The sequence below is a fragment of the Melospiza melodia genome, chromosome 9, assembly GCF_035770615.1.
Source record: "Melospiza melodia melodia isolate bMelMel2 chromosome 9, bMelMel2.pri, whole genome shotgun sequence".
Taxonomy (NCBI): Eukaryota; Metazoa; Chordata; class Aves; order Passeriformes; family Passerellidae; genus Melospiza; species Melospiza melodia.
Window position 1 is genome coordinate 20,500,982 of NC_086202.1, and position 17,243 is coordinate 20,518,224.

Consider the following 17,243-nt stretch of genomic DNA (forward strand, 5'->3'; position numbering starts at 1 on the left):
CCTCTGTCCATAACTACTGCAAAAGATAAGAGGACAAGAGAGTCATTTAGGATGTTTAGGAAAGTGTCTGTGACAAATTCCTCCTCAAACAGGGCAAAAAGAACAAGGTGTCAACCAGCAAGCAGACATGGATGGCAACCAACACCTTGTCTAAAGCTGCTTTCTTGCTGACTGTCTTGAGTGAGCGGCTGGAGTACCACAACCTGGCCTTCCGAATAGGAATGTTTGCTCTGGAGCTGCAGAGACCACCTGCCTCTACCAAGGCTCTGGAGGTAATGAAATATCTCAAAAAGACAGTATCCATAAACATTGTTCTCTTGGGATGTGTTTGCTCACATGGTTTAAATTTCAGCGCCTGAAGTTTGATTGTGCTTTTATGTTTTCTTAAAATGGATCGCAATAGAACTAAATCAATTGAGTGCACATCCCATTAGGACATGTTGATCTCCTAAAATATTATTAGCAATATCACTTGAGCTGTTGTTACCTTCACTGATAGGAAGCTCAGACGAAGCTATAGGTCTGAAAATATTTAAATGAGTACAAAATCTTTTATGAATGTATTATTTGGATAAGAACAGCCTAGTTCTTATCTTAAGTATGTTTTCATTTTGCTTCACTAATGTGGGGAAAAACAAAGGCATTTGTAAATGCCCATATTTGTCCGTATTTGCATCGGTGAAATGGTTTGAAAGTTATTCCTTAGGGTGAATTGGTGCAATTGTTATGTATCTGAAAATTGTTGCTTTTGCTGATACCTCATTCACTGGCAAGCAAGCATATGCACTGTACAAGCATATTATTTTGGACACTCCTTGATTACTATGAGGATTCCTGTTTTGAAAAAAGTGTCCAGTGAAGACCATGTCTGTGTGATTTACAGCTGCCTTGCTTTTCACTGCAGGGTTGTTCAGTCTCTTAGAGTGTGTATTGTTGCTAGTTATCCACCAACTACAATTATTCATTATCTGTACTTCTTAGGGTCTGATTAGAAGATTGTGAGTTTGGCAGTCACTTGCTACCTAAAAGAAAACTATTGCTTTCATGTGTTAAGAATGGAGGGAATTCTGGCACAGAGCAGTGAAATGTCTTCATCCTGATGGCATGTGTGCTGCAACTGTGCCCTTTCTTCTGCTAATCAGTCTCTGGTGTCTCAAATGGGTGTATCACTTAACATAGCATCCTTTCTTCCTACAATTACAAGTAACCACCTTTTCCACTGACCTATCCAGTCAGATACTTCTGCTGATGTTCTTGTGAGAGCTGATGCGTTTTTTCTGTATGCAGCTGAAAAGTCATCATTTGAGTAAAAAAAAAAGTGTATAAATATGAAGCAAGACTCTTATTAGATGTGAAAAGCATTTTCATTGTGGAGAGAATGGTAATGGTGGCTAGGCTGGTAAGCACTGCTCTCATTTAATAAACTAATAAAAACTATTGCTGTACTTTATGTATAGAGGAGAACGGTGTGCTCCCCATAGGGGACTGTGCCTCTGACAGCTTTTTTTCTGTTTCCTTGTGGATACCACCAGGTGAAGCTGGCTTATCAGGAATCTGAGATTGCAGCCCTCTTGAAGAAGATTCCCTTGGGCACCAATGAGATGAACACTATTCGAGGAAGAGCCGAAGAACTGCGAGAAGGGACCTTGTGTGATTACCGTCCTGTCCTGCCTCTGATGTTGGCAAGCTTTATATTTGATGTCCTGTGCACTCCAGGTACTGACAGCATTGGCCTGAGTGTGTGCAGGGCATATTCTGAGATGCCAGGTCTTGAGGGATTTTCACAGAGAAATTGTCTTCTCTATAAGAACAACCAAAGTTTAATTCTTCGTACACTGTTGCTTGCACTTGCCTCTACGTTGTTTTAAAGATATTTTGTTCCCCAGTGGGACAGTTCTCCTTCTGCCTACATTTGAAAACAACTCCACACTTAAGACATTTCAGCACTCTATGTGTGTTTGTAAAATAGTTACATATTACTGACTTTGCTGCTTTTACACTGGTTATATTTTGAGGAATCTAATACAAATCTAGAATATAATAAGAACACAGCAACCTGGGATTAGAAGACTGACTTGGCAATATACTGGTTTGGAGCCTTCTGAGCTTAGAGAAAGAATTGGGAAGAAAACCTTGTAAGGTGCTGTGATCTTGAAGCTGGTATGAGGCTAAGAATAGGACCACAGGAAGCTATGAAAATTCAGAAAGCTCTCAGAAATGTCTTTTGCTTTGAAGCCTTAGTTTTGAAAGATGAACACTAATTCTATTTTATTCTTTCAGTGGTTTCTCCTACAGGCTCTAGACCCCCAAGCCGTAATTGGAATAATGAAATGCCTGGAGATGAAGAACTTGGTTTTGAGGCAGCTGTTGCTGCTCTTGGTAAGAATCTTTACAAGGAAAGTCTGCCTTCATCCATGTTCTGATGCTTTCCCATTTTGAATGGTGAGAGTTAGTAGTTCATTCCAGTTTGGTCCTGAAATAGAAGTGTTTGCAGAGTTTGACAGAATCAGGTGCAGGATTCTACATGCCAGGGTTGAGGTATCATTGCAAAGCTGTGAAAAAATGGAAGGACAATTGGGATGAGAGCTCAGTGTTTAGGTAGTAACATGAATTTTAGTTTTCTGCTTGCTCTTTTGTCAGGAAATATGTATTGCCTGGACTTCAATGGAAATGGACAGTTTCAGAGGCAATTAGGACAAAAGGCAATAATTTTTGAAGAGATTAGACAACAATAGCAAAAGATTAGCAGAAGTACTCTCAAGTATTATCATATCATTTGGGATCTTAGCATAGTACTGAATTCTTGCCTCATTTGCTTCAACAACAAAGCAGTGATTATATACATGTTATGTTGACAGTACTGTATGCGTGTTTTAAAGCAGTATGCAAAAAGAAATTAAATGGATTAGACAAAACCTGTTATTTGTTGCCTCATCTCTGAAAGAAGATGAGTTTTTTATGGTGTTGGAATGCTGGCTTGTAGCATCTGCAGAAACCAAAAGGCTTGTTTCAAGATAGGGTTATAGGCTTGCCTGGACTCTTCCTGTAGCTTTTTAGTATCTGGTTGTTCTGACAGTTGTGGCCAACTTAGTATTCTAGGGACAGACTGCAGCTTCTGTTTATTCATGGCCTCTTTTTGAAGTTAACAGAAAAAATCTTTTTTTGCCTGTAACAGTGAGGCTGTTAAAACAGTCTGAAGTATAGACAGCTCTCAGGATGTAGTGTAGTCCCATGAGCTCACTTGTCTCTTCATGCTCTCTTTTATGGGCTGCAGGTATGAAAACAACTGTCAGTGAAGCAGAACATCCTCTGTTGTGTGAAGGCACACGAAGGGAGAAAGGGGATCTGGCACTAGCCCTGATGATCACTTACAAGGATGATCAGTCTAAGCTGAAGAAGGTGAGTTTCCCTTTGAAAGGGGAGAGAGAGAAGGAGGGTTTGGGTTTTGATGGATTTGATAGTTTTGCCAGCGAGTGTAAGTTGTTGTGTCACATACTGATGTTTTACAAGCTATGTTGTGGTATTTATATTCATCCACTGCTGCAAAACCTGATTGTATGGAGTGTGTTGCCCTGGGAGAGGCATTCTTTCCATAGGTTTCTTAAGATCCAGTCAGGGCATGTGTTGTCACTGCTTTTATTGCTAAGACAAGTTCACTCCTAAGGGGTTTTGTTGTGCAGTCTGTGTGTGGTCTGGGAATTGCATATGTTTTGCTGCAGGGATATTGGCTTGCAGAACAGTATAGCTAGCAAAAGCTCTGTTTCTTAACCTCTCACCTCTTTGATATACTAGTTCATTACACCTGTCTTAATTTACTGTGCAAGAGAGAGTAAAACTTTGCCTGTCCACCCCAAAGGAAGAAAAAAAATTGAAAACTGCTGAAGCTTCAGAAAGGATTTTATTAATCTTTTATATTCAGAAATCCTCCTAGACAGCAAGAACTACATTATTAGTGTCTTTTTGTCTCCTAAAAGAGAAGCATTTTTGCTATACTCTTCTCCAGGGAATAACAGGGACACTGTGATATCAATCATCTGTGCATAAATGATCTGTCAGGCTTGTGGTGTTGATTAAATATGGAGAACAAACAGTATAAGTGGACAAACCCTTAGAATGTGGTGATGCATTGTTCTCCAATTACATAATAAGTTATGACAAGAAAATGTTACTGTAGGCCAGTATAATGCAGTTTCTCTAGTGGCTTTGCCCGTTTCTCAGTAATGTATGACAGGATTTTCTGAATGGTGAGCGTGGAATTTTTTTGACTTAAACAACATCTGACAGAACTAAATTTAGAATTGTCCATTCTGTCCTTGCTATACCAGAATTGCTTATTTTTTGTGAATTTTGGGTGCTTTTCAAGTAAAGCCAGTGGCTGTTTCAAGTGAAAATGGGGTATTACTGAGTCTTTGCATCCTCAAGTAATGCAGACCACCTGTCTCACAACTGTGCATTGCATTGCTCTTTGGTGCAGGAAGATAATGCATATTTTTTAGAAAAATAAGCATTTTCTTTTTACCTCCAACAAATAAAATTTGATATTTTACCTCTTTGTCTTAGTGTAATGCCTGGTCTCTTACCCTTCACTGTGAGCCTTTTTTTTTCCCCTTGTTGTTGAAGATTTTAGACAAACTCCTGGACAGAGAAAGTCAAACTCACAAACCACAGACGCTGAGCTCCTTCTACTCATCCAGCAAGCCTGCGGTGGCCAACCAAAAATCTCCTTCCAAACATGCTGCCCAGTCTGCTGCAGCTATCCAGCAGCTTCCAGGGACTTCTGTCACTCAGCAAGCTGCTGTAAGCACTGCAGTGCAGAGCAGTCCTGAGAACTTTGTGGAGAAGAGTACACAAGGTAAGAAGTCGTTTCTAACAGCTATGCTAAAATTTTCCACAGTTAGAGCCTATTTTCGAAATCTTGAGTTAAATGTTCTTGGCCTAGTGTCAGATGATCTGCTTTATAACTGAAAGAAAACTGACATAATCCTTCTCATAAATATAATTCATTTTATAAAAATCTGTTGATACTTGTATCTTTTAAATGGCCATGTCTGATTTTAGAGATACAGAAAGATGATGTTTACGTTGTCACTGTTGTGTTTAGCAGAGAGCTCTCAGAGGTCCCCGTGTGAGCCAGCTGCTGAGGCCACTGTTTTGAAACAAGAAGGGAAGGTCCCCAGTCGTCTGGCCCTTGGAAACCGAGGTGGATACAATGGGAGATGCTGGGGCTCACCTGTCAGGCAGAAGAAGAAACACACAGGTGGGAATGGACTAGCTCATACAGCATCTAGTGCTCTCTTAGGCAGTCTGCTGGGAGAAGAGCTTTTTACAAGGACATGTAGTGATATGACAAAGGATAACAGCTTTAAGCTGAAAGCTGGGAGATTTAGATTGGACATTAGGAAGAAGTTCTTTATTGGAAGGGTTGTGAGGCTCTGAACAGGTTGCACAGAGAAGTGGTGGATGCCCCATCCCTGGGAGTTTAAGACCAGGTTGGATGGGACTGACCAAACTGTTCTATGACTCTGGGATTTTACTTGTCAGCCTTTCCTGTACAACAGAAGCAGCTGAGTATCTCTGAGGTGTTTGACATGGACAAATAAGATTTGCTCCATAAATTTCCTGCCTTTCTTGCACTAGTTATGTTCTGTGTGATGGATTAGATTCCTGGAGCTGAATGACTGCTGACTCTAGAAGTGCAGCACTGTGCTCCTGGATCCAGAAACAAATTCAGAGAAGCTGCTGCCTCTCTACACTGCTCTTGGGAAGGGTATAAGTTAGAGGCAGAGGATGTGAAGGTTGTGCAGCATGTATCTGAAGGGTTTTCTTCCTATTTGTATAATCTGTGGAACTTGACTTTGTAAGTACATTTGCTTGTTGTTATTATACTCTGCCACAAAACTTGGCAGGTGGAGTGAGGGGCTGTGATGGTGTGAAGAGGGAAATAAAGATGCCATGTTCTTGGACTCTTCTACATTTTAATCCAAGAATTACAAAATGTCACTGATGTCTGTGGCCAAATTGTTTTGATTTAACCTCTCTCAATTTATAATGACTGCCTGACAGCCCTAAGGCAATCACCGTCACAACTGATCTTAGCTGGTACTGCAGGTGATATGGTTCAGTTTACCTTCCTGCATTGCATTTACCAACCCTGGTGACATTTCTATGTTGGTTCTGGTGTTGTAGGCATGGCTAGTATTGACAGCAGTGCTCCTGAAACCACCTCTGACAGTTCTCCAACCCTCAGTCGGCGTCCTCTACGTGGGGGCTGGGCAACGACATCCTGGGGCAGAGGACAGGACAGTGACAGCATCAGCAGTTCTTCAAGTGATTCACTGGGATCTTCCTCTTCCAGTGGCAGTAGGAGAGCAAGTGGGGGAGCCCGTGCAAAGACTGTGGAAGTTGGCAGGTAATGAATAATACCAATACACCGAGGCAACCTCTAGGCCTGATGTTGGGGACATGCCATGCGTGCATCGGGAAATACTTTATGGGGAAAATTTGCTTTGTTTCCTCTAGACCCCAAAGACAGGGGTTCTTTGTACCCCAGCTGGCAAACTTGGGGTACTTATGTAAAAGATTCCTCTGTTTTTCTTCTAGGTATAAAGGGAGGCGGCTGGAGAGCCATGCTCCTCATGTCCCAAACCAGCCCTCAGAGGCAGCTGCTCACTTCTACTTTGAATTGGCTAAGACAGTCCTTATCAAAGCAGGTGGAAACAGCAGTACCTCTATCTTCACCCATCCTTCCTCCAGTGGTGGGCACCAGGGACCACACCGCAACCTTCACCTCTGCGCCTTTGAGATTGGGCTGTATGCACTAGGGCTGCACAACTTCGTGTCTCCCAACTGGCTCTCTCGAACTTACTCCTCACATGTCTCCTGGATCACAGGTTACAGCAAAGCTTTTTTGGGAGGCTGACTTTTGGGCAGGAAGTAGGATAGGGAGGCAAGCTTGTTCTTGAGAATGGTGATACTGATGTGCTGTAGGAGCCATGTGAGCAGCTCACACAGCTGCAGTAGTTACTGATCAGCAGTGATTTGCACAGTGGTGGTTACTTTGGCCTGGAAAGTTCTTGTGACCTCTTTCTTGTTTGAACTGCAAAATGCTTTGGTCTAAAAAGCCCACTTCTCATACAGAGACTGGTCTTTACCTCTCCTTCAGAAGTGTGCTGAAGAGACAGACATATGTCAAGTCTGAACATGCTCTCTGGCAGTGTTCAGTTCTCACTTTCCACTTCCTTTTGATTGCACCCATACCTGCTACCTATCCGTATGGCTTTTAAAAACCTAAAAAATACACCTTCAAAAATTCATGTTTTCCTGATGTGAATTACTAGACTGACAGTCCAGACTGGTTTGTGGGTACTAAAATCAGCTATAGCAAGTACTTTTGCTATTTCAAATACATTTTAGCTTAAGTAATGGTGTCCTCACTCACCACTTGCTCATTGAGGGCTCTTGTTTGTCCTGTGTTTTGGGAGGAGGCACCTAAATTTGATGTGAACCGTAATGGAAGCAACTGGGTTGTGTCACTGCTGCTGAAGGAAGTGAAGAATGCACCTGCTGTTGAAAGAAAGCTGACTAACTGTGCTGGGCATACAGTGGTGTGAGAGTCTCTCTCACTCTTCTTCTTAGGGCAGGCCATGGAGATTGGTAGCGCAGCCTTGAACATCTTAGTGGAGTGTTGGGATGGACATCTGACTCCCCCAGAGGTGGCATCATTGGCAGACAGAGCTTCACGGGCCAGAGACTCCAACATGGTGCGGGCAGCTGCTGAACTGGCGCTCAGCTGCCTGCCTCATGCCCATGCCCTGAACCCAAACGAGATCCAGAGGGCTCTGGTGCAGTGTAAGGAACAGGTGAGCATCATATGGCAGCTGCTAGTGAAGGCTGATTTCTAGTATCAAGGATGTGCTGCTGTTACCTGTGGGGCTGGCTCCTTGCCCAGCCTTAATCCCAGTTCTCTGGACTTCTAATGTTTCTTGAATAACACTGGTTATTCTGCTGCATAGCATCTGGCTGGTCCCCATAGTATTAGTCATTTTAGAGTGCCTTGTACTTCTCCTCTCTTGTAGTTTTTCCTCCTTGTGTTTCTCATTTTACATTCTTAACTTCTTTTGTTTCACTGCTTGCAGGACAACCTGATGCTGGAAAAGGCCTGCATGGCAGTAGAAGAGGCAGCTAAAGGAGGTGGTGTGTACCCAGAAGTCCTGTTTGAAGTAGCTCATCAGTGGTACTGGCTTTATGAACAGACTGTTGGTGGGACCCCAGCCCAGAGAGAAGGTGCCACCGGCTGCAGTGCCGGCGGCGCGCGGGCCGCGGCGGAAGCAGCGCGTGGCCTGGCAGACAGCCGGGTGACCTCAGAGCCGACCACGGTGACGGTGGCAGCTGCAGTAACTGCAGCAGCAACTGTCATGCCAGTGATCTCTGTGGGGTCAACCATGTACCAGCAGCACACGGTGGCAGGGCCAGCAATGGCACATACACACACGCAGGGTCTCCACCCTTACACCACCCTCCAGACTCACATCCCCTGTAACCCCCAGTATATCGGACACACCATCCAGCACATGCCGCGCCCAGCAGTCTTCCCGGTCCCTGGCTCGGCGTATCCACAGGTGAGTTTTGTGCCTTGTTCATTTACTGTGACCTTGTGGGGCTGCTTCTGGGGGAGTGTGTTGGAGTGGGGAGAGCATGGGGCTCAGAACTGTCATGGCTTGAGATCAGGTCTCTCTTTCTGCTCTCACTTGCCAGTTGGTGACACTTTGGCCCTCCAGCTCAGCATTTGCACAGTAAGGAGCCTTTTGTGGCTGTGTTTCAAGTCTCAAGAGAATATAAAATATAATACATCAGTAGTTCTTAATTTCTGTTGCTCTGTAGTTTCTCAGAAGGCACTGGACAGAAAGCTTGTTTTCTTGAGAGCTCGCAGGCTAAATAGAGACTATGCTGGGAAAGCCAAATGAAGGTTATTTTAACCTTTGCCTATTTTTGAAGGTCTTGGAGTGGTTTTCTGCAAAATGATTAGGTTTTTAAAAGGAGGAGGAGCAAGCAAATGTAATGCTCATGCGGTGCAAGTTTCCTCCTTAGCTTCCTTCAGACTGGACTTTTCAAGCTCTGGGGCTTGTGTGGGGACATGATGTTTTGATTACTTCTTTCTAAGTGGTCAGGTGAAGCAGACACGACTGTTCTGTACCTTGTGTTGCAGGGTGTCCACCCAGCATTCATAGGGGCGCAGTACCCTTACTCAGTGACTGCACCGTCCCTGGCAGCTACAGCCGTGTCCTTCCCTGGCGTGCCCGTCCCCTCCATGACGCAGATCGCCGTGCATCCCTACCACAGTGAGACGGGACTGTCGCTGTCTTCCAATGTAGCGCGTAAGTTACACCTCTGGGCTGGGCAGCACACGTTTCTTTGCTGTCTCTTAACTCTTCACCAGTGAGGGCCTGTTCCTCATTGATTACAAGTGGCACGAGGGTTCTTGCACTGGAAGGTTCTGGCCAAATGAATGCCATTTTAATGGTGTGCCTGCTCAGGGGTATTGGGATTCCCAAGGGGGCCTGATGCAGCTAGCAGAGAGAAACTTCTGTTCAGCTGAATTTCCAGTATGAGACTGTTTTGGCCTCAAGACTAAATCATGTTTGGAGCCCTTGTGGTCTTTCTGATTTCTAACCTGTAAAAGCTTAATTCCCGCTCTCCTTGAGCAAGGTGAGCATAGATGATCTTGAGCAAACTCATGTAATTCTGTTGGGTCAGGTGAACAGAGTAGGAAGCAGGCAGACTTCTGCTATAGAAGCACTACTAAATGTCTTATCCTGCCTGAAAGGGTTGGAGGCAGCCTGTGCCCAAATGTGGAACTATCAGAGATGATGGATGTTTTGTCAAGAGTCGTGTCAATAGCATTTGGAATGGATGCTCATGTGTTGTGCTAGGGCTTGAGTGATGGTGAAAATCCATGAAGTAGCATGTAGCACTGGGACAACAGATGTTGACTGGATTGTGGACATGCTGTCATTGCCATGGAGTTCTGCACCAGTGGGTCGTGCTTGACCCCAATCTCTGCTAATCCATCATTGCAGAGGCTGTAATATTTCTCTACTTTCAGTGTGTTGCAACTCACCAGGTGCTGGAAGACTGGTGTGTGAAAAATACTGAAAAGTTGTGTTGATCTCCTTCATATTCAGAATATAAGTAGAATAGTTTTAGTTATTCTTTTATCCTGTATTTTGATGCTAAAAAGCTACCACAAAAGCAAATAAAACAGTCTTGAAGGCCTTAGGATCTGATAGCTGCCAGCCTTAGTCACAATCTGATGCCATGACTTTTCATTGTGAGAAACCATTTCTGTTCTCCTCCAAAGAGCTATGAATCTTCCAGAAGTGCTAATTCATCCTAGAACACTTAAAATACCAAAAGGAGAAAACAACCCCACCCTTTCCAGTTGCCATTTTTTATGGCTTCCATAAACTTATTTTCAGTCCTTACAATACTGTTTCACTGTTCCTCAAGTACAGAATCATGTGGTGAGGCCTGAGCTCTGGCAATAATTTACCTCATTCTTATGAGTTATTCTCCTTGGCCAGACTTCAAACACAGTATGAATTTTGCCCTGCTTTGTGCATTGTTTGGCACCCTGTGTCTCCTTGGTTGAGGAGGTTAGACAGGTCTTTCCTGGGAGACACATTGTTCTCAGGTGTTTAACTGTTCACTAGCAAACATGGAGGGGGAAATTAAAAGGAACTGACAGCATTGCTCAAGCTGGCGTAGTAGCATCACAGAGAAACTGTGAAATAAGGGTAACAGTTTGCACACACCTAATGGCATCTGTGCTCTGGAGCTCTCAAGCAAACCTTGCTTTACTCTTTGTACCTTTCTTGAGAGGGACAGGTAAATTTGAGTCTTGTAAGAGTGCAGCTTAGTGACTCAGTGTTTACTGCTGTCTGTACAAGTTTGGGTGGTACAATGCAATGGGTTTGCATTTGAAACCTGTCATTTCCCTTGAGTTTGCTTATACTAGTTAAGTGTCTGAAGGTGACAACTTCTCAAGTCTCCCTGCTGTTTTTACTGTTGGTACATGCTGCCAGTGTGTGCAGTGACTGTTCCTTCCAGGGATGATTGGAGGTCAGCCTCCAGTAACAGCCTTCCTGAACGGAGTGACAGCTGTCGTACAGCCCAAGTGGAAGAACCTTGCATTGTTGGACTTGATCTTTGAGTGACTTAATTCTGTTCCTGCTCAGTAATTTTCCTAGCAGTTTCTCATCAGGTGTAGACATACACATGATTGTTTCCTTGGACAAGAAGTCAGAACCAAATATTTTATTTAATCATAGCAAATGCATTCAAATCAACATACACATTTACAAGTAAAACATGGATTTTGTGCATGTTCACAAGATACTGCAGAAGAAATGGACACACATGTTACTGACACTGTCAGGCCCACCTTGCAAACAGAATAGGGCTATTCCTGGCCCACTGTATTTCAGTTGTAAGCCTGTGGGTTTTGGTTGCTTTATTGTTCTGATTAGGGGAATATAACGCTACACTGGCAGGGGGCAGTCAGGTGAAGGAGATGATGTCCCAAGTAAACCTTCTCTTAGGCTGCTGCTGGGTCCTAATGCTGCTGTTTTGCTCTCTTCAGTAGGCAGTGTCCATGCAGGATCAACGTTCCCAGCGATTCAGGGTGCTTCCTTGACAACTCTGTCCTCACAGCCCAACTCCCTCGTTACGGGGGGATTTCCTGCCGAGGATGAGCAGCACAGTCAGCCTGTGAGCCCCCAGGGCCTGCACTACCTCCACTCTGCATACCGAGTTGGTAAGGATAGCCAAGTGGGTTTCTGGAGTCCCCTTGAGAGGGATTCAGGGCAAGGCTGCAGGTTTTCACTGTCAATTTGGCAACTGGCTACTGCACCTGTTGGGGGTGAATGCACCTGGGGGACATGGGAAAAGCAAGTTGATGATCAGATGTCTAAAAATGAAGGCAAAGCACTGTAAGACTGAACAATTGCTTTTCAGGACCATCAGAGCAGAAAAGAGAGCTAAGTGGGTTAAAGCTGAGAAGTGTCTTGCCTTTCAGCAGATGTAGAAAGTAGCCTGAGTAGGCCTCCAAGGATGTGACTGTGCAAGTTGTGACTATATGATAAAATAATATTTGGCTCCTTCTGCTCATGGATGGAGAGGGCACACCTCTAGTTTAATACCAGCTGAGTCTTCAGATGCACAATGGAAGTGCCCTGTGCCTCTCCAGTTATTTGTTGAAGATAGAGCAGGAGGAACTTATATGTAGTGAAGAGTGGGTATGTAATTATCATTCCTTTCCCAGTCACACTGGTTATGAGAAAATGAGAGAGTCTGCCTGAATTGCCATTGGTACAAGGATAGCAGTCTTAAGGTTTGGATGAAGCTTAGCTTGCAGTAAGCTACTGTAGTTGTAAGTAGTAAGCTACTTGTATGTACTCATGGTTCAACCCAGTGGATGCTTGATGTAGGATAAAGAATCCTCTAAAAATAAGCAAAGGAAGAGAAACAGCAGGAAAATGGAAGGAAAGCTTGACTTTTTTGTTGAAAGCCAGAATAGAGAGTACTTGTTAGCTGGAAAGGTGTGCAGGTGTCTTTTAAAATATCAGTGGTACATGGCATGCCATGAAAGGTGTTTAATAACCTGAAAAAGAGAGAGGCACAGGCAGGGAAGGTGGTCTGGAAGATCAGAACGTGGCACATGTTGGTATTTGAATACTGTTGAAATGGGTAGATTTGTCCAAAGAACTGTAATGGCATAAGTGAAATGTTTGCAAATTGGCAATATTGCAGCTCAGTGGTGGCCTGTTGTCTTTGCTGCAGAGCAGGTTGGTTTGAGTAGCTTCTCTGTTGCAAAATTTAGGTCAAAAGCTTTGCTTTCCGGACATCTCTTGTAGTGCAGCCTTTGGGGCTCTCTGCTTGACGCTGCTGTGGGTGCTTGAGTGCCTCTTTGCAGCTCTGGTGAGGGGTGATGGCTGTGCAGGTTTCCCAGCTTGGAGCAGCAGATCCAGATGTTTTTGCAGATAGTTCCTGTGCTGGCAGGCTCCAAGGTTGCCCTTTTGTTTCTGTCTGGACTCTGCAGCTGTGGAATTTTCTGTTGGTGAGGGGCAGGCCAGTCAGGTTGTGCTGCAGTGAGTGAAATGCTAGACCCAGCCTTACTGGGCAGAAGTGCTGCTTGACTGTGGCTGCCCTTTCTCACAGGGATGCTGGCTCTGGAGATGCTTGGCCGAAGAGCTCACAACGACCATCCCAACAACTTCTCCCGCAGCCCGCCCTACACTGAGGACGTGAAATGGCTCCTTGGGTTAGCTGCAAAGTTAGGTAAGGCTCAGAGCAGTACTTAACAGAAATCCACTTGGGATTTGGGCCATGGTGGGAACGAGCTCTTTGAGTGAAGCTTCAAAGATTGGGCAAGCCTGGTATCAGTGCCATTCCTGAGAGAAGATCCCTACTGATCTTTCGTCCTCTCATTTGTCCCATTTTTGGGTTCTGTAGGCATGCTGTTGCATTTTGAGTCACTGGATGAAGTACATGAGATTGGACAGGGTTCAGAGCTTGTATCTCTTCCATTCCATAATATTGATTCTTTCTTTTCCATTTGCACTGTATTGTAGGTATTCCTCTTATGTATATTTATACCTTCTGTGAAGACTTTTTATAGCAATAGGTGCTCATAACACCTATTTTTGGGAGGGTTGCTTGTTTTTACTTCCATTTTGCTCTTGTATCTTTTTTGTCAGCTCACTTTCTAAATTCTTTCATAAGCAGTAAGCTAAAAAAATCTTTACAAACAGCCTGTTTAGTGGCACAACTTCTGCTGCTCCTGCTGGCAGAGCTCTACCATAGGAAGTGGTGAGGAAACTTGACTTACGTCTACAGCCTTCTTACAGCCTGAGTGCTGAGGCATCTATGTGCTTCCTTGATGGGCAGTCAGGAAACAATGGAGAAGGTAGTGTGTTATCCTTGTCTTTCTAGTAACCTTGCCACATTAATCCACAAGGATTAGTTTCCTTTCATATCTCCTTTAAAGAAAGGTGAATTTGGGAACACCAGTAACTGAGGTGGTACCTGGTCTCTCCTCAGACCTGATGGGTATAGCAGAATCTTCTCTGTCCCATGAGTTTGCTAGACTGTCTCCCCCAAGCCTGCTGGAGGATGCAGTACTGTGAGAAGAAGGTGCTCCAGATCCAGGTCCTTGCTGTGAAGTGTGGTTTCTTGTGTCTCTGTTACTTTACCACTGTTGTTCTGACTTCCTCCTGTGCAGGTGTAAACTACGTGCATCAGTTTTGCGTTGGTGCTGCCAAGGGGGTGCTGAGCCCTTTTGTGCTCCAGGAGATCATCATGGAAGCTCTACAGAGGCTCAACCCTGCCCATGTGCACAACCACCTGCGCACCCCAGCCTTCCACCAGCTGGTGCAGAGGTGCCAGCAGGCCTATATGCAGGTAAAGTGTGGCTTATCTTCCTGCCTGTCAGAGCTGCCAGGCCATTGCCTGCCTGGAGGTGCTGCCTGTGTGTGCATGTGCAGAGGGGAAGGGGCCTTGGGCACTGGGAGCTGAAGGTCCATTCCTGATGCATCCTTCTCCCTCAGCAGGGACTGGAATAGGCATCACCTGCCTATATGGGGCTGCATGCAAAGGATCTCACTGTACTGCTTCTGCCAAGGCCTTCCACCTCCTGTGCTCTTCCATGAAGGCTGGGGTGGTTGTGTTCTTCCTCACTCTGAATGCTATCTGTACCTTCTAACTTCTGAACTTTCTTTGTTTTCAAGCCTCGTGTCCACCCCTGTTCCTAGCCCATCCTTTTTACTTTCTTGTTAGCAGTAGCCTGTTTTCCCCTTCTCATGAAGCCTTGGCATGGCTGTCTGGTGTTGGTGCCAGTGCTCACACCAACAATGGAGATTGCTTGGTCAGCTACCAGCACAGATATCCCTCTCAGGCTTTGTTGAAACCAGTGTTTCGGTGAGCCAGCTGGAATATCAAAGCTGCCTGTTTTTTAAAGCAGTGCAGTCAGGACACATCACATATACCTTCTTCTTCAATAAATGACCAAAGGGTGATTCTGTAGCCATATTGTCCAGGTTGGATTAGCTGTTCTGTCATCCTAGATGGTACTTTTGAGACATGACAGCTTCATTTGGCCTTGAAAGCTAAGCCTGCTGGTTTTGGGCCTTGTTTGAGAAGCTGATAGAAGTGACAATGTTAAGCCTAGAGATATTTTGTAGCAATTTAGTGTAAACTTAACTCAGCCCATGTCCCTTAGTAAAGGAGATGGGCAGTGCCCAGGCTGGGTGTAACCTGCAGAATGAAAGGTTGTAAGGGTTGGATGCTGGTGGGGTAGAGTATTACCTGGGCCTTTAGTGCTGTACTGTGGCTCAATACAGTGCTCATGACATAGAGGACACTTGCTGATGCTGCATTTTGGTGCTCTGAGGGAGCACTGCCCTTGGATGTGCTGGGGTGTAGGATACAGCAGTGTCGCCTTTGAGGTACTCTTCTCTGTCAGAGCTGCCAGTCTTGGACCACTGATGGGTAACAGGAGCATGTGACCTGTTGCTCTGGGAGCTCAGTCTTGTGAGTTCACCAGCAGGGGGGCGGTGAGCAAATGCCTTAAGGCTCTTTCCCTTTTCCCATGCAGTACATCCATCATCGGCTGATCCATCTCACCCCAGCTGACTACGATGACTTTGTGAATGCCATCCGCAGCGCCAGAAGCGCCTTCTGCCTGACTCCCATGGGCATGATGCAGTTTAATGATATTCTCCAGAACCTAAAGCGCAGCAAGCAGACAAAGGAGCTGTGGCAAAGGGTCTCTCTGGAAATGACCACCTTCTCACCATGACATCAGGTGGAGCTCCACGGACACGCAACCCTTTGCCCAACATAGTTGTAGTTCCATTTACACCATCCTTCCTTCTGGTGTCTTTTTTATTTTAGTTTTAACTTGTTGGAAACCACTGATCTGATGTATTTATACCATGACATTCCTCTCCAGCACTGTTGCGTGTTGGCGCTCTGCTTTGCTCGCTCTTCCTCCTCCTTCTCAGGGGGCTGCAGGCTTGAGAAGCATCAGGAAATGAGAAGGAAGTTGAGCTGGCTGCCCTGTGGTGTAGTCACTGCTTTTCTCCCTGAGCCCCGGAGGCTGTCCTGCGAGCAGTTTGCAGTGTGATTGCGCACATGTTAGAGGGGTTGGGGATTCTGTCTGAAATATTTATTTTAGCATTTATAAATATGTAAACTTTTTTTTTTTTTTGTATGGGCTTCTCTTACTCCACACACCATCTCCTTTTGGAGAGTGGCTGGAACTGCTGTGCACAGCAAGTGCTTCCTCCATCCCTTTCAGCAACTCCTGGTGAGAGAAGCTGAGACTGGAGTAGCAGGGCCAGGGCCACCTCTGCAGCTTTCTGCTGCAGCTGAGGACAGAGGCTGGAGCTCGGGCAGTGAGTCCTTGACTGCACTGAGCTGCCTGGAGAGTGCCAGAAGTGCTTGAGCTCTTTCTCAGGAGCATCCCTCACTGGGCACTGCTGGCTCATAGAATGTTTTGATCCTGGTTGTTCCAAGTTGTACAATCCTGTTTCTTTTGGCTGGGGTATTACTCTCCTGTAATCACTTTCTTATCCCTCGTCTCTTCTCGTTTCCTGATTAAACACTTGTTTTCTTAGACTGACTCTCTCTTCTCTCTGCTATGATGTTGGCAGTCTGAAGGAGCTTGCCAGCTGTGTGTCAGTGGGAGCTCCTGTGAGCCCTGGTAGGTGGCTGCTGTGCTCTGGGGAGCAGCAGTCCAGCACAAGTTGGGGCCCAAAGGTTTCTTGCCTGGTACTGCTCTGACAATGACCTGCCTCTGCAGAGGCTGAGCTACATGTTTGATGGGTGCTGGGAGAGTTGGTGCTAAGTCTGGGATGTTCTTCCTACAGTTCTGTCAGTCACTGGCTTCCTTTTCTAGCCTTGATACTGTGTGATAATGCAGAGCCTTGTATTTCCCAAGTATTGTGTAGAAGACCAGCTGCTCTCATGTATTGGTGGTATGAGAGGTATGTGGTGGACTGTGAAAGGTATCTGGTAGGGATGGCATTGCAGAAAATTAAGTTTAGATAGCTTAAGTGTATAAACACATATCTTTCAGGGCTTTTAAAAGTGGAAGTTAAATGACTTATGGATGTTAAGAATCCCATTTCTCAGCAGTAATGTATTTTGCTTCTTACTTGGGTTTAGCCAATGAGTTTTAATTTCTG

General features: G+C 45.1%; 1 protein-coding gene across 2 annotated transcripts in view; it reads left to right on the forward strand.

Annotated features, from left to right (window-relative positions):
• The window catches only part of ZSWIM8 (zinc finger SWIM-type containing 8), a 53,779-nt gene extending 37,105 nt beyond the window's left edge, over positions 1-16,674 (forward strand). The window contains exons 12-26 of one of the 2 annotated variants that reach the window (XM_063163780.1): positions 93-272; positions 1,533-1,716; positions 2,281-2,379; positions 3,275-3,399; positions 4,621-4,852; positions 5,105-5,257; positions 6,187-6,409; positions 6,601-6,890; positions 7,636-7,859; positions 8,136-8,618; positions 9,206-9,374; positions 11,639-11,812; positions 13,216-13,335; positions 14,279-14,457; positions 15,650-16,674. In XM_063163780.1, the coding sequence (XP_063019850.1) occupies positions 93-272; positions 1,533-1,716; positions 2,281-2,379; positions 3,275-3,399; positions 4,621-4,852; positions 5,105-5,257; positions 6,187-6,409; positions 6,601-6,890; positions 7,636-7,859; positions 8,136-8,618; positions 9,206-9,374; positions 11,639-11,812; positions 13,216-13,335; positions 14,279-14,457; positions 15,650-15,853 (3,039 nt within the window). In that variant the 3' untranslated portion in view covers positions 15,854-16,674. Of the gene's footprint in view, positions 1-92; positions 273-1,532; positions 1,717-2,280; positions 2,380-3,274; positions 3,400-4,620; positions 4,853-5,101; positions 5,258-6,186; positions 6,410-6,600; positions 6,891-7,635; positions 7,860-8,135; positions 8,619-9,205; positions 9,375-11,638; positions 11,813-13,215; positions 13,336-14,278; positions 14,458-15,649 lie in introns of both variants that reach the window. The other variant, XM_063163779.1, reaches the window with a different exon arrangement.
• Positions 16,675-17,243: the final 569 nt, after the last annotated feature.